The sequence below is a fragment of the Heptranchias perlo genome, chromosome 5 (genome assembly GCF_035084215.1).
Source record: "Heptranchias perlo isolate sHepPer1 chromosome 5, sHepPer1.hap1, whole genome shotgun sequence".
Taxonomy (NCBI): Eukaryota; Metazoa; Chordata; class Chondrichthyes; order Hexanchiformes; family Hexanchidae; genus Heptranchias; species Heptranchias perlo.
Window position 1 is genome coordinate 56,742,356 of NC_090329.1, and position 18,624 is coordinate 56,760,979.

An 18,624-nucleotide genomic window follows, 5' to 3' on the forward strand; every position below is an offset into this window, starting at 1 on the left:
TGGGATTAGAGAGGAGAGGTGCAGTGTTGGGATTAGAGAGGAGAGGTGCAGTGTTGGGATTAGAGAGGAGAGGTGCAGTGTTGGGATTGGAGAGGAGAGGTGCAGTGTTGGGATTAGAGAGGAGAGGTGCAGTGTTGGGATTAGAGAGGAGAGGTGCAGTGTTGGGATTAGAGAGGAGAGGTGCAGTGTTGGGATTAGAGAGGAGAGGTGCAGTGTTGGGATTAGAGAGGAGAGGTGCAGTGTTGGGATTAGAGAGGAGAGGTGCAGTGTTGAGCTGCTCTCGGCTCTGGGAGAGGAGGTGCTGCGGATATCCTCGGTGGGGGTTTGTTGGACTCTCTGCCTCTTTGCAATATGGCGTTTGGAGGAATCCCTGCCCTCTCGGTGAGAGTTCGCTTTTCCAGCCGCCTCTCGCATGTTGTCAGTCGACGGCACAAGTTATGATGCCGGAAAATGGATAAGTCTTCGGGCAGCTCTGAAATCAAATGGAGCTCGGTATCTTTACCTCTGGATCTTATCGTCGGCAAATTTCGCTTACCAACACTGGCCCGGCTGAGTCAAGGTAAGGGAAGCTGCAGAGATTTTCAGGAGGATGAGCCAGTTGTTAGATGCCCATTATTGAGATATAACCGTGTAAAGTACCACAACAGACACTCCTCCGATCTGCTGATAGTTGTCCCGAACTTGGGGACGTGCTGAAATCCTGCGGTCCAGTTGGAGCTGAAAGTTTGGGTGTTTTCCATCGCCCAGCGCTCTGTGACCCCGGGCTTGCTCGCTGCTCTTTATTTCAGGTGTCGGTGTGTGTTTCCTTCTGTTTGGGAATTCACGGAGGAGATTGATTGAAAGTCTGTGCCGCCGACTTTGGGAATCACTCGCGGCTGCTCCAGGTTTATCTGTGGCGTTTGTCGGAGGGAGCGGGCTCGGTCCACCGCATGTTCGTGACCGCAAGGAGACAACAGCCCCCGGACACCCATCGCCCGGCTCTCGGGTTCGCGGCAGATGCACAGTCCGTCCGACTGCTCCACAACTTCACCCCGGGCCTGGGGATCCCCCAATACTGAACCCCGGACACCGAGAATCATCACATATTCGGGGGGTTTTTTCTTTCATTAGACGTGCAGTTTATCGCAGAGCGAGACTGAGGAACGTTTTGAGTTCAGTGAAATAATTAATTGAACAGATAAAAATGTGCCAATAAACAACGAGTGCTGGGAATCTGCAGTGAAAAGGCAGCTCTGTGCAGTGTCTTAGTTTAGCTTAGAGACTGAATTCGCAGTCTAGAAATCTTCAAGTTGCATGTTTTCATGCAGTTCGGTATCACTGAGGAAAATCTTATATTTTAAATACATTCCCTCCAGATTGCGACGGGTTGTGACATTTATCCAAACGCGGGGCATGGACAGCAGCCACCGAATAAGGTTATCACTGCAGTAATTGGAATGGATCAGATACATCAGAAGTTTAGAATCTCTCCCGCAAGTACTAATAACGGGGAAGAAGTACATTAAATCGATATTTACATTGGAGCATTGAAACTTTGTGCCATGGTTTACCATCTTTGGGATCAAACAAACAGTTCATTAAACTGAAGTGGTCTGACTCCCGGGGAGGGTGACCACTTTTCACTGGTTGGATAACTTGTCTCCGCACAGAAACGTAAAGGCCTGCGTCATATTCAAACCAAAGAGAAATTATTGCTACAGAATATTAACTATGGGAGTGCTGCGTGTCCTTTGCAATTTTAAAAATCTAAATGCATTTTATACTATACAACCTATAATAGAAACACACTTTGGTTGGCCTTGATGTTGATTTTTATAAAGCAGAGCAAAATAAGAACCATTTAAAATTTATGTTTGTCTCTGAAAGAAAAACTAAAGTAACTACAGCCTTATTAAGTATTTGTTCATGCTTTGGAGTTTTATTCTATGGCCTGGTTACTTTTAGTACCTGCTATCAGCTTGGCTTAGTTGGTAACACTCTGAGGTTGTGGATTGCAGCCTCACTCCAAACCTTGAGCATATAATCTGGCTGACACTTCGGTGTATTACTGACCAAGTGCTGCATTCTTGGGGGTGCCCGTCTTTTGGATGAGGTATTAAACTGTCTGCCTCTTCAGGTGGATGTAAAAATCCCATGGCACAATTTGAAGATGAGCAGGGAGTTCTCCCAGTGCCCTGGCCAACATTGATCCCTCAAAGAACACCACAAATATTTCAATTGGTCACTTATCTCATTGATGTGTTGTAGGATTTTGCTGTGTGCAAATTAGACAGATGACCAGTTAAACAGTTAAAGATGCTTGCCTATTCAACAAACACTTCAAAAAAGTAATTCATTGGTTGTGAAACACTTTGGGCCATCCTGGGAGTGTGCTAAGGTGCTATATAAATGTAAGTTTTTCCTTTTCATTCCTGGGTTTCCCTTGTAATAAATAAGTCTTTTAACAGTGAACTGCACAGTCACTAATGGTCTCCTATAACTTTCAAAATATTCACAAATAATCTTTGTCATTCTATGGAGCACACATTCTTGATTTAGACGTCCTAAAGAGTCACATATTGATTGTAAACTCTTAAAAGCCACTTTGAAAACTCAGGTGAAATAGTAATTCATCAACACCTGTACAATTTTTAAAATGGGTGTTTACCATATTTTAGCAATAAAGAGACCTAATACAAAAGCATGATTCAAGTGCTTATCTCATGATCTGTCTAATTATTCAGCAACATTTGTCCTGTGGCTCTGGGCAGTGCTACCAGTACTGTACATTGAATTGGGTTGTTGCAGAAATGTTACTGCAGTTTGCGATTGGTTGAATGAGCTCTATCCCTATGATTGTAATATTGTTTCTCGGTGAGAATCATAATGGTGTGGTGTAACGGGATTCAGCAATAAGCTTAGAATGCCCAATAAACCTAGCAAAGAAAGCAAGGTGTTCATAAATGATTCATCTGTCAATAACTGAAACTCAACTTGTTGGAATTCTCCTCTGTGTCCAGTATTTTAGTGCTGTGTCTTACTGGCCAAGGTCCAGGAATTGATGCACTGCTTCTTCTTGTAGAATTATAGAAATTGCAGCACAGTTGGAGGCCCTTAGGCCTGTCATGCCTATGCCGGTGCTAGCACTTCAACTAGAGCTACCCACTCTAATCCCATTTCCCTACTCTTTCCCCTCTTCTGATTGTCAATTCACACAGTTTTGATGTGAGGTTTGTTACAAGTGCATGTATTTCATAGAATTTTGCAGCTTAGAAGGAGGACAATCGGCCCATCATGCTTGTGCTGGCTCTCCGAAAGAGTTATTCACTTAGTCTCATTCCACTGGCCTTTCACCATACCTTTTAAAATTTTTTCTTGTACAAGTATTTATCCATTTCACTTCTAAAAGCTATTATGATTTTGCTTCCACTACTGTTTCTGGGAGGGTATTTCATGTCCTAACAACCTTCCGTCCTTTCATTCTTTTGGTAATGATCTTAAATTTTTGCCCCCTAGTTACCGACTCACTGACCATTACAAATAATGTTTCCCTATTTACTTTATCAAATCTCCTTATAATTTTTAACATTTCTATCAGATCTCTTAACCTTCTCTGTTCTAGTGAGAAGAGCCCCAGTTTCTCTAGCTTCTCTTCCCCTGTATTATCTTTGTAAATCTCTTCTGTACCCTCTCCAAAGCCTTATTTCCTTCCTTAGGTGGAGTGTCCAAAGCTGGAGACATCAGAGTACGTTTTGCAATGTCCTGCACCTTTGGCAGGGTCTCACAAAATTTATTGTAATATTCTAATTGCCATATAATCAGTGATTTGTATAGATTTAGCATTACCTCAAAGGAAAACAAATATTAATATTCAACAAATCGCCCTCACTACGCATAGTAGTCACACTCACTCTGAGAGCTCAAATGAGATTCTGAATTTTTGAACGGCAGGAGCTGAAATTGCAAATATAATTTGATTTCTACTAAGCCAAGACACTATAGAACTAATTTTATGAATGTGCGCTATCAGTGACAGGCCGGGCATGTCAGCTGTGTATATTGGGAAATTGTGAATGTGCTGCCTGTGATTTCCCAATATGCTTGGCCTGCACGCAGGGCACCTGCAAAAATGGTCCCCATAGGTAAAAAACAAAAAAACATTTCACCTGCTTCTGAAGTCAGTTGTGTTTGTATTTTTATTTGTAATACGTTTAAGTTTCTTCTTAGCCCACAAGAAGTCCCAGAAAGGGAAGAGAGGGCAGGAAGTGGCTTGGACTTCTGCCAATGCTACTTTATACAAGGCTACTGGAAAATGTGCAACAGCAAGATGGAGTGACTTTTTCTTCAGTTTTCTTTTCATTCTTCCCTCCGGGGAAGCATCTGGCTTCCTCTCCATAGTTCCCCATGACAGCATGCTTGACGCTGGTAACTCACTGCGGGGGAAGATTTCCACTGTGTGCTGCATACAGTGAAATCGTAAATGTGTTTATGAAGAGTGGGTCTATAATATTGGTACAGAGGAAATCTCCCCTACCCCCACGTGGCAAATCACGGTCAATCTATACTTCATTAATCAGTTGTACTTGTCCTTCATTATGGAACAGCAAATTATAAGTCCTACCAAAGTTGAATTCACTTTTTGAATTTGACATGTTTATATTTACAAATCTATTTATACCCTACCACCAGCAGTGCAGCAAACAGTTCAGGACTGTGACAACACCACAGTCTAAAAGTGATGTTCTACTTAAAATTAGGAATAGTTATGGTCAGAATTTATTTTCTTAACTTTGAGTTAAATTTGTGGAATTCGACCCACCTTCCTTGCTAGAGAATTGGTCATTAGAAACTTATACACCCACTATCTATGTCCAGAAATGATTCATACAACTATGTTTATTTTTCGGCTCGGTTTTGCGTAAACGTCTCCTGTCACTGGGAAGATACAGCAGCTAGATATTTATCCACAAGTTGCAACTAAAAAATAACTGTGAATGTGCAAGCTTGCTTATGTTCAGTTGGTTTTCTGAATACTGTAGAAAGCATCTCACATTGTCGATGGGGTGGTGTTTACAACACACCGGATCCTAAATGCTTCCTAAAGTAAAAACAGAAAATTGCTGGAAACACTCAGCGAGTCAGTCAGAATCTGTGGAGAGAACAGATGACCCTGCAGCAGAACTCAGGCCCACACCTGAAAGGTTAAATGCTCTGTTCTCTCCATAGACACCGACTGACCTGATGAGTGTTTTCAACATTTTCTGTTTTTGCTTCAGATTTCCAACAGCTACAGTTTTTGATGTTTGCTTCCTAAAGTTGTTCTGCAACGTAAATAGGGGTATAAATTGGACCTCTATACCCTCGTTTTACAGGCATAAAGTGGGTGCGACAAGGGCCAATTTTAGAGACCAATATCCTGTGTCCTAAGGATGCTTGAAAGACGTCCGACACGATATTGGATCGAACCATCTAAAACAGGTGTTAGGTCCCTTGCATATGCTAATAAGGGGCCCAATACCTGTTTTAGGAACCCCTCATGGAAACTGGGCTGCTCCGAGCGGTGCAGGCTTTGGGCCTACTCTACTCAGGTTTTCCAGGCATGGAAGCAGCCTAGCAAGCCGCCACCACCAAAAAGGTTTTTAGGTTTGATGTGGAGCCAAGAGGAGCAGCAGTGCTCCTCCCAGTTCCACAGCACTCCTGAGAGCCACTGCCAGCCTACAATCATCCCCCCCACCCCTTCCCGTTCTCTTCCCTCTTGGGACTTGTCTTCGGACTGTTGCTGGTGTGTCAAACAGCCCAACATTGATCTTTATAAAATGGGCAAGCTGCCTGTGGAGACACAAGAGGCGCCAACAGCTAGCTGAAAGAATGTTAATGACCTAAACGACCAATAATTTCAGGCCTGCCTCGGGCCTCCCGGTTTGGGCCGCGGTCCATGCGCAGTGCCCTTTTCAGGCCCGAAAACAGGCTTAAGGGAATTTCCATCCCATATACTAATAACCTGTCCCTGGGTAGGGTATATTTAACACAGAGGATTTGGCAGTGTATTGAGTGATAGGCCCCAAATAGAAAATAACAGTACAGATAATAAAAAAGGGGGAAAAAAACTACAAATGCTGGAAATATGAGACTTGGAAAAACAGACGTTCATCAGCTTCTAAAAAGAGCAAATGAAAGATGTAGAACTGTTGTTTAGATGCTGTCAGATCAGTGTATTTACAACATGTTTTATTAAATTCTGTTATTTAATAAAATAAATGAAAAAATATTATTCCTAATCGTTTGAAATGGTTTTCTGCAATCTCCCCTGTTTGACTTTTATTCAACATTTGTCCAGAAATGATGGATATTGTTTTGAAAAGTTGCTTTGTACAGTGATTGCTTATGGTTCCAACATTTCCAAACCGAACAGTTTACTTGCAGGGGCAGTCTGTAAACACCATGTATTGTTCTATATGTATAAATGCGTAGGCTTCAAGGAGCTCCTGAACATTTACCTGAGGAAGGAGGAAGTCTCCGAAAGCTTGTGAATTTAAAATAAAATTGCTGGACTATAACTTGGTGTTGTAAAATTGTTTACAATTAAGAGGGTGGTGTGATGGAAGGAGTTGTACCGAGGGTATTTTTAGTAGCTATTTCTGTGTGCCATTTTCATTTCCTATGCCAGCCAAATTATTGTGTCCTTTCTGAGAGTGCTTGCAAAGATAGTGCCGATTAATCCGGCCACCAAACGGGTGTAAAACATAAAATATCAGATGGCAATTGCACGTATCTGATATTTACCGGAAGTGTGTTGACCACCATTTTAGTTTGAGCGTCCCTTAATTGTCCCGGGCGCTTGCCTGAAATAAACGTTCAGCCCTTGATCATGATTCCTGTCAGGAACCCGAGCTCAGGACGCTCAGTGCTACAGTCAGAGCCATACATCCACCAGAGCTCTGATGAATCAAACCATTGACCTTCTGAAGCAGAGGCTCTGCTGCCCAGACAGGGCTGGAGGTGATCTGCAGTACAGCCCTGACAAAGTCTCTAGATTTGTCGTGTCTGCTGCATGGTCCATAACTTTGAGCTGCAAAGATAGCAACCCTTCAGACACCTGGGGAGGAAGAAGTGGACGAGCTGGAGCGGGATGATCAGCAGGAAGATGTTGACAAAGGGCAAGAGCCATCAATCCTGTGAGGCAGCAAATAATCGAGGAGAGGTTCAGTTGAAAAGTCCCTTCCCTCTCCAATGCACCCAGTCCCTCCTACCTTCTCACCGAGGCCCTTACACTCACCACATGAATGCTGTCAGTGTTCGTCTTCTTGGGTGTTGCACTCACATCACTATGAATGTTAAGACCAACAGCCAAGTTAAGAAAAAGCCAAAAAAAACAAGGTGCTTCATCAGTCTTAATTGCATAATTCCAAATATTAACAATTGAGAACTAAAAGTCACCCTTGTTCAAGGCCCTGGTGCCTGACTTCTGTGCTCTTTTGCCTATTCCAGAGTCCCCCCATGAGATGGTTCCCCAATGGCTATAACTTGGAAGATTGCTCAACTTCCACTGAGGGCACTTGAAATGGCTGTGGCGGGCAAGTTCAAGGTCCTCTGGCTGTAGACGGTCCGGTTGCAGACTGCAAAGTGTCTGCCGTGCAGTCTTGGCCAGCTGGCTGTCTGGAACTAACAAGGGTTGGTTGAGAGGCTGGTGAGGGAGCAGGCGTGCTGTCATCCTGAGAGAGGACAGCATGTGCCTCTCCCATGGCATCACGGCCATTCTCATGGGGCTGAGCCTCAGCACTCCCACTGCTCTGCGTGAGAACAGAGCACAGAAGTGATGTGATGCTTTGAAGCCCCCATCCATGCACTCTTTCATGCTTTGAAAGCCAGAGGAGATGCTCGAACCCAGAGCCAAGATGGCAGTAGCTTGAGCTCGAATCTGAGCTCTCAGAGCTGTCACTAGAGGCGCCATCGCTGCGGAGTGTGCCCAGAGCTGACCACTTGCTCCATGATTGACTGCATAGTTTCAATGCCCTGCGCGAAGACCCCAGACAATTTGGAGCTGGACTCATTCATGCTCTCTGCAATTGTGTACAAGTTTGCTGGCAGGCAGCTCAGTGCACTTAGAAAGTTCTATATATTCCCATCAGTCTTCTTTTATAGTCTAGGCCTGGAGGTCTTCATCTGTGGACTCTACAGGATGCGAGCTCTCCCTCAGGCAAGCTGCTTCCCAGGTCGCCCTTGCTCCTGTGTGCTAGCGCTGGGTGTATCTCCCAGTGCGGATCCCTTTCGCCTACCCTCTGAACTGCATGGGTTGTCAGGTTCTCAGCTGGTTGCCTGCAAGGGTAAGGATAAGTGACGCCTCTTCTTCAAATGTGCTACCCTCCTCTTCCTCTGCTCTTTCAGGGCCCTGTTTAGCTTCTGGACCCAAAATAGAAGAGGTGGACAAGGGTTAGCAGAGAGAGATGAATGACTGCTCAAAGCAGCTGCACTTCATGATGCAGAATGTATAGGATGAGATTGCAGTGAGAAGGGAAAAAGAGGGTACGCTGTGCAGAAACCTTGCTGGACGTGTTCTCCAGCCTTGCCAGTTGCCATGGGCCTGGTGCCCATAACGTTGAGCATCTCCTCCTGGGGACAGGACAAGGATGTATGTTTGCCCTAATCTAGACCATGCCTGCTCCCGAGTGTTGTGCACCAGCTTCTCCTGCAAGAAAGAAGAGAGTGCGTTAGTGATAGCCTCGAGTGATGTTTTGAGGATGTGTACGTCAGGGTAGAATAGCGTGGATGTCGGGTGAAAGATGGCAGAAGTGTGGGGAAGTGAGGGAAGTAATTGTGAGGACAGTAGCAGGTGCAGAATGTGCTAGTAGCAGCAGAAGGAGATTCAATGAATTATGCTGCTGTGATAGAAATATAGAAGCAAAGAAAATAGGAGCAGGAGTAGGCTATTCGGCCCTTCGAGCCTGCTCTGCCATTCAATATGATCATGGCTGATCCTCTACCTCAATACCATATTCCCGCTCTCTCCCCATACCCCTTGATGCCTTTTGTGTTTAGAAATCTATCTAGCTCCATCTTAAATATATTCAGTGACTTGGCCTCCACAGCCTTCTGTGGTAGAGAATTCCACAGGTTCACCATCCTCTGAGTGAAGAAATTTCTCCTCATCTCAGTCCTAAATGTCCTACCCCGTATCCTGAGACTGTGACCCCTTGTTCTGGACCCCCCCAGCCAGGGGAAACATCCTCCCTGCATCCAGTCTGTCTAGCCCTGTCAGAATTTTATGTGTTTCAATGAGATCCCCTCTCATTCTTCTAAACTTGAGCAAATGCAGGCCGAGTCAACCCAATCTCTCCTCATACGACAGTCCTGCCATCCCAGGGATCAGTCTGGTGAACCTTCGCTGCACTCCCTCTATGGCAAGTATATCCTTTCTTATGTAAGGAGACCAAAACTGCACACAATACTCCAGGTGTGGTCTCACCGAGGCCCTGTATAACTGCAGTAAGACATCCCTGCTCCTGTACACAAATCCTCTTGCAATGAAGGCCAACATACCATTTGCCTTCCTAACTGCTTGTTGCACCTGCATGTTTGCTTTCAGTGACTGGTGTACAAGGACACCCAGGTCCCTTTGTATATCAACATTTCCCAATCTATCACCATTTAAATAATACTCGACCTTTCTGTTTTTCCTTCCGAAGTGGATAACTTCACATTTATCCACGTTATACTGCATCTGCCATGCATTTGCCCACTCACTCAACTTGTCTAAATCACCTTGAAGCCTCTTTGCATCCTCCTCACAACTCACGATCCCACCCAGTTTTGTGTCATCAGCAAACTTGGAAATATTACATTTGGTTCCCTCATCCAAATCATTGATATATATTGTGAATAGCTGGGGCCCAAGCACTGATCCCTGCGGTACCCCACTAGTCACTGCCTGCCACCCTGAAAAAGACCCATTTATTCCTACTCTCTGTTTCCTGTCTGTTAACCAATTTTCAATCCATGCCAGTTTATTACCCCCAATCCCATGTGCTTTAATTTTGCACACTAACCTCTTATGTGGGACTTTATCATAGGCCTTCTGAAAATCCAAATAAACCACATCCACTAGTTCTCCCTTATCTATTCTACCAGTTACATCCTCAAAAAACTCCAGTAGGTTTGTCAAACATGATTTCCCTTTCATAAATCCATGTTGACTTTGTCTAATCCATTGATATTTTCTAAGTGTCCTGTTATCACATCCTTTATAATAGACTCTAGCATTTTCCCTACTACTGATGTTAGGCTAACTGGTCTGTAGTTCCCTGTTTTCTCTCTCCCTCCTTTTTTAAATAGTGGGGTTACATTTGCCACCCTCCAATCTGCAGGAACTGTTCCATAATCTATAGAATTTTGGAAGTTGACAACTAATGCATCCACTATTTCCATGGCTACCTCTTTTAGTACTCTGGGATTTATCGGCTTTCAGTCCTATTAATTTCTCCAGCACTATTATTTTTTACTAATACTAATTTCCTTTAATTCCTCCTCCTCACTCGTCCCTTGGTTCCCTATCATTTCCTGGAAGTTATTTGTGTCCTCTTCCGTGAAGACAGAACCAAAGTATTTGTTTAATTGCTCTGCCATTTCCTTGTTCCCCATTATAAATCCTCCCATTTCTGACTGTAAGGGACCTACATTTCTCTTCACTAATCTTTTTCTTTTTACATACTTGTAGAAGCTTTTACAGTCCACTTTTATGTTCCTTGCAAGTTTACTCTCATACTCTATTTTTCCCCTCTTAATCAATCTCTTGGTCCTTTTTTGCTGAATTCTAAACTGCTCCCAATCCTCAGGCTTGCTACTTTTTCTGGCAACTTTATATGACTCCTCTTTGGATCTAATACTATCCTTAATTTCTTTTGTTAGCCATGGTTGGGCCGCATTTCCTTTTGTGTTTTTGCGTCAGAAAGGAATGTATAATTGTTGCAATTCATGCATTCATTCCTTAAATGTGATTGGAGAAGAGTGATGGGAAGCAGGATCGGGAAGGCTTGTGAGTATTGGAGTACAGGTGATGCATGGCTCAGCAGACAGTAACAAATATGAGACTTAGGAGTCTTACCTTAGCAGCCCTGGTAAGGTCATTAAATTTCTTCCTACATTGCAGCCAGGTTCTCGGTGCAATGTTCCTCGCAATGACCTGTTTGGCCACCTCTTGCCACTAGTGCTAGGCTACTTGTTTGGAGACCCTTCTTCTCCCCTCGAGAAGAGCACCGTCCTCCTCTTACTGACCTCCTATATGACTTCTGAGAATCTGGGGGATCTTGCTATGGGCCTAAATGAATTTCTCCCCCTTGAATTTTATGAAACTCTGTCTAGTGGCAGAGGCCTGCAGCTGTAGCATGTGACAGCTTCACTGAATGACCAAATATGAAGTGTGCATCATACCTAACAAATTTAATATACTATAGTTATCCTGCTTCATGTTCACTTTTTAATGCAATATCTTTAACGATGGGAAACCAATGTCAGCCTTCCGGTATTCTTCCCAAAGTGGCCCAGCATTGATTATTCTCTGTGGTTTAGGGTTAGAGTTCATTCAGTGTCTGTCGCCAGACAGACTTTCATTTGGCTTTAAACAGTTTGTGGGTTAACATTAACAATGCTAATGTCACACTACAAATTCACAAGATGTAACCCAGGGAGCAAAGAAAGTCCTTACTGATTTATAAATGTGACAAGAAGGTAATTTCCAAATCTATTGTGAAGTGTTTAATATTGATTATTATCGGGAAGAGCCTGAGCTGACTGCTCACATCATTAAATATTTATTTGTTAGACCTTATTGCATTTGATGCCGTTCGGCAATTTCAGTTGTTTTGTTTCCTTCAGCATCTGAAAGAATAGTCATCAGACGGCAGTGTTTCATTTATGTACGTGAGACGATGATAAATTTTGAAACTTATTGACAAAGATTGAGATACTGTAAGAATTGATCATTTATAATTCTGACATCAGTGAATATTGTTAAACAAATTATATTCTTCAATTTGCGCCAAAATTAGAATTTTTAAAGTAAGGACTTGGCTGTTTGCCTTTATTTGTTACTTTTACACCTGACTTCAAAATGGAAATAAAGAAGGTGCGGTTTCTATAATGGGCGGTCAATCCATAATGCCAGATTTATGCCCAGGCGGCAAGTTGAAAATCTATCCCAACCCATCAGCTTTCATTTGTATAAAGATAGATGTACTTCTAACATCATTAGCACATGTGTCATTATACTTGTCTGCTCTGTTTGATTGCTGTGAATGAATAAGTCTTTAAGATAACATTGGAGGGTTGATATCCTTAGAAAATAGTTTATGACCACTCAGACCTCCAGAATCTCACCACAGGAGTAATTTTTAAATTATTGCTTTTCAACTTTTGTTTTTATTTAATATGTGCTTATCTGGCTGAGAGATGTCGGTGCTGGAGAACTGAACACTTTGACGACCTAGAGGTTTAGTTTGCTGTGTGGGTTGCAGCTAGTACAGAGGTGATTTGGCATTAATTGAGTGGGTGTTAACTTTTGCTCACACCTAAACTTCAAAGACTACTTATTTCTGGTGCACATTAATACACAAATCTGGCATTAACACTTTTATTTTGCTTTTTATCTGCTAAATAAGCAGAAGTTAATGGAGACTGAAACGTGCAAATTAACCAAGATTCACTTCATCTTAATTGAATTAATTTCTATTTAATGTTGGCATCTAAGTCCTAAAGGAAGGCAGCAGAGTTTCAGTGGTGAACTGAGGAGACATTGCCTGGAGGAAGAGTCTTTTGGTGAACGCTGCAGGATGATTATCGCATCAAGCCCCACTGGAAATGTTAGGTACTTTAGAGGATGAAGAGAGGCAACTGCAGGAGACTACAGTCTGGGAGGTTTAAGGCCGTAGGAAGCAGTCTTGTAGAACCCACACCTGTTGCAGTGTGAATACATGTTATCCATTTGGCCACCAGCAACGAATAATTTGTAAGGAGGTCGTATCTCAATACAAATCATCCGCAGAGCTCTGTTCGCTCCTGGAACCAGACTTGCAGCCATGGAGCAACATGCAGATGGCACTTGCTTCTCTTCTGAGATCACAGTAACACTGTGAATCATTTGTAAAGATAAAGGCAAAAGATTTAGTTTATTCATGTAGAATTCTGCATAAACTAAAGGGATTTTATTAAAATGGTTTTTAACATGGCTCAGTTGGTTGATGCTGTGAATAACTTAGCCATTCAAACCAGGTCAATGCAGGCCTGTTTTGATTTAGCTGATCTCAGCCAGGATGCACTAGAGGTACTTCATCAACTAGCAAACCTTGCTGTAACTGAACGTGTATGGGCGTTAAGTGATGACCAGATTGGGCTCAAATGTAATGCTCCCATGATAGAACATCTGATGAGATTCACTGGTTTTACACATTAAAAGCAGCAATTTAACTGAGGTACCATACACCAGCAAGGAGCCAGCAACTTTACAGGATCAGAGGGGAGAAAATAAGCAGAAAAAAAGACTTTGTTCTTGGGATAACCAAATGCTCAGTCCTAATCTTTAAAGTTCAAAATTCCTGAATTTGCATTTATTGTGCAGAATTGCATATATAGTTGGATGTCATTTATGAGAATGCTTCAGGGAATGCCCATGTTTGGATAAGTAAAAAGTTTATATAATCCATTATTAATTCCAATGTTGTATTATACTAATTCAACACTATACCAAATCCAATATTAAACCAAGCACTGGGATTCATTTCTAGAGGATAGAATTGAAAAGCAGAAAAGTTATGTCAAACTTGTAAAGAACCTTGGTTAACCCACACTTGGAGTACTGTGCATAGTTTTGATCTCCATATTATAAAAGAAGCATTGGAGAAGGTTCAAAAAAGATTCACAAGGATGATACCAGAACTGAGAGGATATACTTATCAGGAAAGGCTGAACAGGCTGGGGCTCTTTTCTCTAGAAAGAGAAGGCTGAGGGGTGACCTGATCGCGGCCTTTAAGATAATGAAAGGGTTTGATAGGGTAGACGTTGAGAAAATGTTTCCACTTGTTGGGGAGTCCACAACTAGAGGTCATCAATATAAGACAGTCACTAATAAATCCAATAGGGAATTCAGGAGAAACTTGTTTACCAAAGAGTGATGAGAATGTGGAACATGCTACCAGAAGGGATAGTTGAGGCAAATAGCATAGATGCATTTAAGGGGAAGCTAGATAAGCACATGAGGGAGAAAGGAATAGAAGGGTTTGCTGATAGGGTTAGTTGAAGAGGGGTGTGAGGAGGCTCGTGTGGAGCATAAATGCAGGCATTGACTATTTGGGCCGAATGGCCTGTATCTGTGCTGTAGACTTGATGTAACACTAAAATTGTGATGCAATAATTATACACACAAGGTGTGCTGTGAGGATCAACCAGATTGAATAACTAGTTTGGAGAAAGAGTACTCAGATAATTGGCTTCCTACACTTTACATTATTGTATTGACTATTATACAATGTTCAATTACAATCTACTTCTCTTTGTTCAATGTTGCTTAATTCAAATTATCTGGGCGTTCTTTTTTAGCACTAACACTTTGCTGTGTCAGTTATGTTGCTTAATTCAAATTGTTGGATAACTTAATTTTTTTCCATTCAAAATACAACTATCAGGAGTAGACTGTGTAACAGCTGAGATTATAATAGCTGAGTGTTTTTCAGGAGTAATAGAACTTGCATTTGATAATATAGCACACTCACTGGTGACGATACTGGCTTTCTATTGAATATTTCCATTCAAAGTAATCAAAATTTTCTCGGTGGGAGTCTGCTAATTGATGAACTGAAATTAGTCACCGTATGAAGAGGTATTGTGGCACTAACATAACTTGCAAGATATTTTTATATCCTTTTCCACTTTTCATATCCACATTGACAATCTGCACACATCATGTAAACAAATATGCCATGAAAACATCAAGTTACCTGATGTGTGAATTAAGTTAAACATTCAAAAGTAGAGAATAAGCACTAAAGCTGAAATATTTGCAGAATGATGTAACAGTATTTTGGAATTAAAATGGTACAACTTATACACTTTGTGCAATGGATCTATCTACGAATCTGTATTCTCTAAAATTCATTGCTTTTACCTGTCTCTGTGATCAATCAGTTTCCCCTGTAAATAAAGTTAGGTGCTTCCTGTTGAGGTGCTATGTGCAATCAGTTTGTCTGTATGGATCGTTGAAACGAGAAAACCTTACATGTTGTCAGAAGTTGGATACCTACTGAGAACAAAAGGAAACATTTAATTTAAGGTGCATTTTAAATTAAATTAAACTCCACTGGGTGCTGACCAGTTTCTTTAGTCAATCTGGCCTTCCTTTGTGTTTGGTGAATGATACTAGTCCTTGTTACCTAGGAGAGTACCCCTAGCGACGCTTAGGGAAAAAAAATGGAGTGTTTAGAGAACAGGGGTGCGATCAAAAAGTAACAGAGCCAATGACATGAGTTAGCTCGGTATTAGTGGTCAATAAGAAAAACTCCAATCAGATTTTGAATTGCATTGAGTCCAAAGTCTTAAACAAGGTAATTATGAGGGAACACTACGCACTGCCAACAATTGAGGATGCTACACTGAACCTGTCAATGCATGAGTCTTCTCTGTGCTTGATGCCAAGTAGTGATATTGGCAAGTAACTCTTGATTGGGAAATTAGTAAGCTGATGTTTAATACCTTATTTGGATGATGAGGATTTACATGCATGTCATTTGGAATAACATCAGGAAATATCTGAGAGAAAAGTATCCACGACGTACCAGCTGGACTTGAGGGAGTGATGATGAGAGTCAATGATATTTGTTATTTGAAACTATACAAAATTCACATGACAGAAATCTCAGAACACTGCTTCAGAGATGCTGGGATAAAAATCTGAGGTTGAGTAAGGACAAGACATAAGTTGCTCTTCCAAAGATAACAATTACTGCTCACGGTCTTGAACCAGATCCTAAGAAGGTTGAAGTTGTCCAAAATATAAATCCCTCAAAAACAAAGGCAGAACTTGAGACGATTATGGGTGTATTGAAATAGCTTATGAAATTTTCATGCTGTATCTGTATTTGTTTACAATTCATGCTCAACAAGTTATATATTTAAGAGGACAGTACTAAATCAGAATACCTGCAGGAAATGCAGCAAATGAGATTGGATGAAATCACAATTCAAATTTAAGTGAAGGAGAGCAATGCAGTGGATCTATCTGCATGAATCTGTATTCTCTATAATTAATTTACTTTACTGATTTCTGTGATCAATTTGTTTTCCTTGTAAATAAAGTTAGGCACACTCTGTTGGGATGCTGTCTGCAATCAGCTTGTCTGTGCTGATTATTGAATTCACAAAATCTTATTAATTTTTATTGCCCAGACGTTGCTGAGTATTGTTAGTGGAGTGATCAGCAGTCCTCATGAGATTTATTGGTGCACAAACCATGTGGCATATTTTATTTCTCCCTTATTTGGAGCAGCATTGGAATGTGGCATTGGTCCATTACGATGGAGCTCCATAAATATCTCCTCATGTGGCACAGGAAGCACCAATATCAACATTTGGTGTTATGGTTGAGTATTGGTCTCGAATCTGCTGTTGAGGCAGACACCTCGAAGATGGCATAGCTGTTTGTAATCATGTTCAAAGGAGCTGTATGTTATGTACACAGTTGACTTAAGGCCTTTTGAAATAAGTTCATCACTAGAATGCCTGACCAGCATTTCCTGTAGTATGAACCATTTTTGCATACCTTTTTATAATTCATGATTTTAAATTAAATATAGCTTACAGAGTGGAAAATGTGATAGTCTAGCTGTTTGGAGTTCTGATTCTAAACAGGAACTTCTGGCATTTGTGGGTGGAGATCAGGTCAACAAAAATCAGTTATTTCCTAGAATTAATTAGAAGAAGTCCTGTAAGTTTTTTTTAATACAGCCTATGAGTGTTACAATAAACTGCAGTGTAGTGCTTGTGCCCAGAAAGCTGCACCATGACCATAGGATTCATGCTTCCAATTCCCCACGTCATGTCCCTCAGCTCATCTGCGCTGCTATGGGGAGGCAGTGAGTGGAGACCAAGATTATCACCATAGGGATGGAGGGAAAGTGGATAGACAGTTACCCATGCTACTCTTGCACATCTCCTAATGGGCAGCTGTAGACCAGCATTGATGAAGATCTTGCAGTAGACCTCCAGCCCATTTAAAAACACAGCATCTGACTACCAAGTGAGTGAAAAATTTAGTGACTTGAATTATGTTACCTAAGTTCCTGCAACAAAAACAAGACTTAACTATTCATACACAGTGGGAACAAAGGCTAACGGAAGCATCTTACATTCTGTGTAGTCTATTGCAATTCTGTTGATTCTAGAATAAAAGCTGTCTTGAAACATAAAAATTTGAACATAAAGATACGAAAACTCCAGTTCTCGTTGCTGAATTTTAGTAGGTTGATGTAGTGGCAAAGCATGTTAGAGCACTGGCATTCTATGCTGTGGAGTGGTGGGATGTGGGCTTACAGTCACATTTCCCATATGCTGAGCTCCAGATCTTGGTTGTGTCACAGTGGAGAGTTGGGGTGGGGAGGCTTCATTTCCACCATTCGCCCGACGAAGGAGGAAGCCTCCGAAAGCTTGTGGAATTTAATTTAAAATAAATTTGTTGGACTATAACTTGGTGTTGTAAAATTGTTTACAATTGTCAACCCCAGTCCATCACCGGCATCTCCACATTATGACCAACAGAACAGGCAGACAACCTGCTCACAGGACTGTCATTGCTTCTCTAAAACTGGCTTCCAGGAAGTGCACAACAGCAATCAGAAGTGACGCTCCCCACCCCAACTCTCCACTGTGACACAACCAAGATCTGGAGCTCAGCATATGGGAAATGTGACTGTAAGCCCACATCCCACCACTCCACAGCATAGAATGCCAGTGCTCTAACATGCTTTGCCACTACATCAACCTACTAAAATTCAGCAACGAGAACTGGAGTTTTCGTATCTTTATGTTCAAATTTTTATGTTTCAAGACAGCTTTTATTCTAGAATCAACAGAATTGCAATAGACTACACAGAATGTAAGATGCTTCCGTTAGCCTTTGTTCCCACTGTGTATGAATAGTTAAGTCTTGTTTTTGTTGCAGGAACTTAGGTAACATAATTCAAGTCACTAAATTTTTCACTCACTTGGTAGTCAGATGCTGTGTTTTTAAATGGGCTGGAGGTCTACTGCAAGATCAGTGCCATGATAGGAGTTTGAATTTTAGAGATGTCACCTCTTGCCTATCACATCGCACTCAATGCTCTGCAGGATGCTCATATCTATATTTCCCTAGAAATCGCTCAAGATGCTTTCTGAAAAAAATTACATTGTTACTTTTTTCTTAGCAACTAAAATTTCTATTGTCCAAAATAAGACTTTAAACAAAATAAAGAATTTTAAAAAAAATTATGTATCTCATAATAACCTGATTAGATGTGCCCATTGAATTGTCTTTTGTGTCTTTTAATGGTTTCAAAGTTTTTACTTGAAAACTACAGCTTCGCTCAAAAGCCTAGGCTTTGATTTGCTATTTTTGCCTAGAGCTGTGGA

General features: G+C 41.6%; 1 protein-coding gene across 1 annotated transcript in view; it reads left to right on the forward strand.

Moving 5' to 3' along the window:
- Window positions 1-361: 361 nt before the first annotated feature.
- The window catches only part of gareml (GRB2 associated, regulator of MAPK1-like), a 154,442-nt gene continuing 136,179 nt past the window's right edge, over window positions 362-18,624 (forward strand). Inside the window, exon 1 of the mRNA XM_067984432.1 lies at window positions 362-559. Coding sequence (XP_067840533.1) covers window positions 451-559 — 109 coding nt within the window. The 5' untranslated portion in view covers window positions 362-450. The remainder of the gene's footprint in view (window positions 560-18,624) is intronic.